The sequence below is a fragment of the Habropoda laboriosa genome, unplaced genomic scaffold, assembly GCF_001263275.1.
Source record: "Habropoda laboriosa isolate 0110345459 unplaced genomic scaffold, ASM126327v1 scaffold84, whole genome shotgun sequence".
Taxonomy (NCBI): Eukaryota; Metazoa; Arthropoda; class Insecta; order Hymenoptera; family Apidae; genus Habropoda; species Habropoda laboriosa.
The window spans coordinates 948,343-952,962 of record NW_017100202.1 but is presented as its reverse complement, the minus strand read 5'-3'; the positions used below and the strand labels follow the sequence as shown (position 1 = coordinate 952,962).

At 33.7% G+C, this 4,620-nt stretch overlaps 1 protein-coding gene across 1 annotated transcript in view; it reads right to left on the bottom strand.

Moving 5' to 3' along the window:
* Nucleotides 1–2,312: 2,312 nt before the first annotated feature.
* LOC108570438 (titin) overlaps nucleotides 2,313–4,620 on the bottom strand; it is a 76,032-nt gene continuing 73,724 nt past the window's right edge. Inside the window, exons 46-47 of the mRNA XM_017932298.1 lie at nucleotides 4,516–4,620; nucleotides 2,313–3,831 (exon numbers count right to left, since the gene is read on the bottom strand). The exon at nucleotides 4,516–4,620 is cut by the window's right edge and continues 61 nt beyond it. Coding sequence (XP_017787787.1) covers nucleotides 3,722–3,831; nucleotides 4,516–4,620 — 215 coding nt within the window. The 3' untranslated portion in view covers nucleotides 2,313–3,721. The remainder of the gene's footprint in view (nucleotides 3,832–4,515) is intronic.

The window sequence follows — 4,620 nt, the reverse complement described above, 5'->3', positions numbered from 1 at the left end:
CATCAGGATTGGATTTCACTGCGCCAAATATATCAGTATCCCGAGGCGCGAGTGATTAACGAAAAGCTCAATTAACAAGCACACACACGGCGTGCAAAACGTCGCGCTGATGTTAGTAACCCCGAATGTTAGCTGCGATTCTGCGTTCTACATATTTCTTTTGCTCTCCGAAAATAAGCGAGTGCCTGAAATACGTATGACTAATCGTGCAACAAGAGCAAGGTGGAACAATGCTTTCGGTACGTTATTGCGGCATTGAACGTTAAAGCGTTTCTGCGTAACGCTTTGTTTCTCGAGCTCTCTTCCACCCTTTTCTCGCCGAAATGAGCCGGAATTCGCGGATTATTGCAATCAAATCTAATGGAAAAAATAAATCTGAAGATTCATCGCAAATCACTGTAAATCTGTAAAGATTGCGAATCTTAAGATTTAGCTTGGTAGATGATAAATCTATAAAAATTGTGAATCTCAAGATTTGCCTGAAAAGATTGTAAATCTCAAGATTTGCCTGAAAAGATTGTAAATCTCAAGATTTCAAAAAATAAATCTGAAATCTAATTAAAAAAAATATCACAAACGAGCAACGCTTTCAATTTTTCTCTTTTTGGTAGAATTCATTTGACCCAAAAATATTTTATTAAATTAAGGATAGATGATAAATTTAAAGAGAAATTTTGTTTCTTTTTTTATTAGTAATTTAGACTTGATTTTTGATAAGGTTCTTCAAAGATTTTGTGTTCTCGTTTTTACAGCGATTTTAAGTGATTCAGGATTTAAAGAGGGTGAAGCACGTGACGATTGAGTAATATATTGGAACGAATTGTTTCTGTTTGTTCCAATATCGCGACTGACTAATTTACCACTACTTACGATACGCTTCGTGTAACAAACACAATATTCATGACCGTGTGCTTATTATTAGTGGTGATTACTCGGTGACGGTTTTAACAATGATTTTACAATGAAATTGTGAAAGTGTTAGAGCAACGTTGTGCAACAATATCTCGTGCAACTTTGGATCCCAAAAATTTCCATTTCCAAAAATGAAAATATTTTCTTTTGCAATTTTACTCTATTTTTTGACAATAAAAACCAACTATTCTTTCATCATTTTACTCTGTTTTAACAATAGAAAGCAAATTTTCTTTTGCAATTTTACTTTATTCTTTAACAAAGTAAACCAAACATTCTTTTTTTATTTTACTCTATTCTTTAAAAACCAAACTTTCTTTTCTAATTTTACTCTATTCTTTAACAAAGAAAGCCAAACATTCTTTTCTAATTTTACTTTACTTTTCAACAATAGAAGTCAAATTTTTAACAATAGAAACCAAATATTCTTTCAAAATCTTACTCTATTCTTTAAAAACCAAACTTTCTTTTCTGATTTTACTCTACTTTTCAACAATAGAAATCAAATTTTTCAACAATAAAAGCCAAATATTCTTTCAAAATCTTACTCTATTCTTTATCAATGAAAACCAAATATTCTTTCATAACTTTACGCTGTTTTTTAACAATAGAAACCAAAAATTCTTTAAAAATTTTACTCTATTCTTTAACAAAGAAAGCCAAACATTCTTTTCTAATTTTACTCTACTTTTCAACAATAGAAATCAAATTTTTAACAATAGAAACCAAATATTCTTTCAAAATCTTACTCTATTCTTTAACAATGAAAACCAAATACTCTTTTCTAATTTTACTCTACTTTTCAAAAATGAAAACCAAATATTCTTTCAAAATTTTACTCTATTTTTCAACAATAAAAGCCAAATATTCTTTCAAAATCTTACTCTATTCTTTATAAATGAAAACCAAGTATTCTTTCATAACTTTACTCTCTTTTTTAACAATAAAAGCCAAATATTCTCTAATTTTTCTTTTAAATCCGACATTATCACGATATCAGAACAAACTTGACAACGTATCCTTACAAACAACAATATTAATTACGCATTCAAGCCAAATTACGATCCATATGAGACGAATGAAAAATAAAAGAGGAAGGGTTAATAACTCCACTGCTTAAAAATCTATCATGCTGACACCCAAATTACATTAGCAGAAACACCTACCATTTGGTAACCATAACCAACGATGCTCCAGCAACGTGTAAAAGTCGCGCTATTGCCAAAGGAAACAATCAGCCATAGAAATAGAGAAACAGAGAGAAGGGAATTCTTTTTTCGGGGACGACAGAAAGGGGGTGAGAAAATAATTCGTTACACCATAGTACCCAAGTTTGTTTGTTTTTTGTATTGCAGAGGAAGCACACGTTTATTTACACAGTATACCAATAAAATTGTCTGCTGCGATGAGTGACAAGTGTACGATAACAATATCTATAGACGAATCTTCTTCTTTTTTTTTTTCTCATCTCTTTTATATTTCAAATTCTCCGAGCAATACGAAGCTCCAGCGACAACGTTAAATCTCCGACTACAAATTCCGCAGAGAAAATAATCTCGAGCAGAAACACCATCTCTTGCAACCGTAACAGTTCGAATAAATTGCTCGCTCGTTTAATAAATAATATTCTCTTGCTCGCGTGTAGTTTGCAAAAGTGACTAGCATTAGTTCTTCGTGAGGAATCACGGTGTTAATAATAATTACACAAGCGAATTCCACTTTGCTCAAAAATTAATCAAACTAATTCGTTCAACGAAACGCACAACTCAACAGTAGTTTAAAATATCAATTTCACTGTTTCCTCGAATTTATACCTATATTCCTCCAACCGGGGACGCTTTATTCCCACAAAATTAATCCGCGACATCTTCGATTCGTTGTCGATTCCTTGAAAATCACCGCGATTCTACAGACTATGACAGGGCGGGCGAAAAAAAGAAATGGAAAAAATTCAAGAGAGAAAAATGTAAGAGAAGAAAGGACGAAGAAAATCTGGGTGAATGTTTATATAAATACGTATGCTACGTGCTTGAACGAGAAGAAAGGAGAACAGATTGGAGAAGTACCCGAGAGAGAAAGAGGGTTGAAAAATAGGGGAGAAGTGGTAGAATAGAGGACAGAAGAGGATAGAAGAGAGTCGTAGAGAAACGACCTATTGTAAGCGTGTTCAAATCGTTCCACGGCAACAACGACAGAGAAAAAAAATGCATTCGAGGAAGCTCACTACGCCGCTGATCAGAAAAAAATAGAAGTAAAAGAAAGAAAAAATAAAGGAGTAAAAAGCGTATCTCCACCAGCGTTCGCGAATTTTTCTTCGACTTCTCACTATTCGTACTTTTGACTAGTTCTCCTCGCCCCTGTCGTAAAATTATTCTTCTTTTTTTCCCCTTCTCCTTTTATGTATAATATATATATATATAAAATGCAGAGAAAAAAATCGCACGCTTCGAGGGGAAGCATATTATCGTTGCTCTAAGTACTAGCGTTTTTCGTTTCTTTCACGCCCGTTTTTCTACTTTCAAAGAAGTATCTCACGTATAAATAATTTTCTTTTTATCTCACGGACAACACTCACACTATCAAGATGTCGAATGATACCTTTTTTTTGTTTCTTATCGAAGTTTCTTTGGTATTGAAATGTATTCGCTGATTTGCTGTTGTTTTTTTTTCTGTTTTAATCAGTTGAGTGAAATGATCGCGAATTATGAGTTCGACTGGAAGTTAGAGGCTCAATGTTCCACCACCTTCGTATTAGATTGCGTTGCGTATTTTGTTTTATTTCTTTTTTTTTCCCCCTTCTCGACCGTTATTAAATAGGCGCGTATACTGATCGTCTGTTACCTGGCACCAGCAAGGTGGCAGAAGTTACTGTCGAGCCTAAGCTATTCGTTGCGGTGCACGCGTAAGCGCCAGCGTCCTCTGAAAGGGGAACGAAAGAAATTGTTAGAAATTATTTCACCGTGGAGGAGGACAAATCTTTGTTCGTTAGAGAATGTCGAATCGTAGAAGACACTCGAGGAGAAACGTATAGTTTCTTGGCAAAAAATGAGTTTTCCGGGTAGAAGTTAAGAATTTTGAAAAATATTTAACGACTTTTATATTACCCTGAAATTGCCAAATTAATTCGAAATTTGTAAAAATATTATTGGCGGATGTGATATTGGTGTATCAACCCCTTAACATATGCCAAGATTCTGGCGAAGATGGGACAGAAATAGTTGTATTAGTAAGAAAAATTAATAATAATCCTAATTTTCGTTTAAATTTGTAGAATCGAGGATTGCTAAATGTAATTAATCTGTGAGAGAGTAGCTTTTGTTACCCGATACAGTACTCAAACAGAAAATGGCCGACGCTTAGATGCATCGTCGGAAAAGAAATCATATGTTAAGGGGTTAACAAGTAGTCAGAAATTTTTATTCTAAACATTTCAAAATTATGAAAACTTTGTAAACATTTTTATTCCAAGTATTTAAAAATGATGAAAACTCCCTCTCTCCAATTCTAAAGAATTTTGGATATATTAAATTTTTTTCGGTGAATTCCTGAAAGATTCTGTTCCATTAATTAATCATATTTTTCCTCTTAACGTTAATTGCGTACCAGGATAAGCTCGCACTATGGTCAGGCGACAAACGCCGTTCCGATAATGGATCTCGTAGCTGGAAGAATTCTCGATGATCCTGCCGTCCTTGGACCAAAGGATAT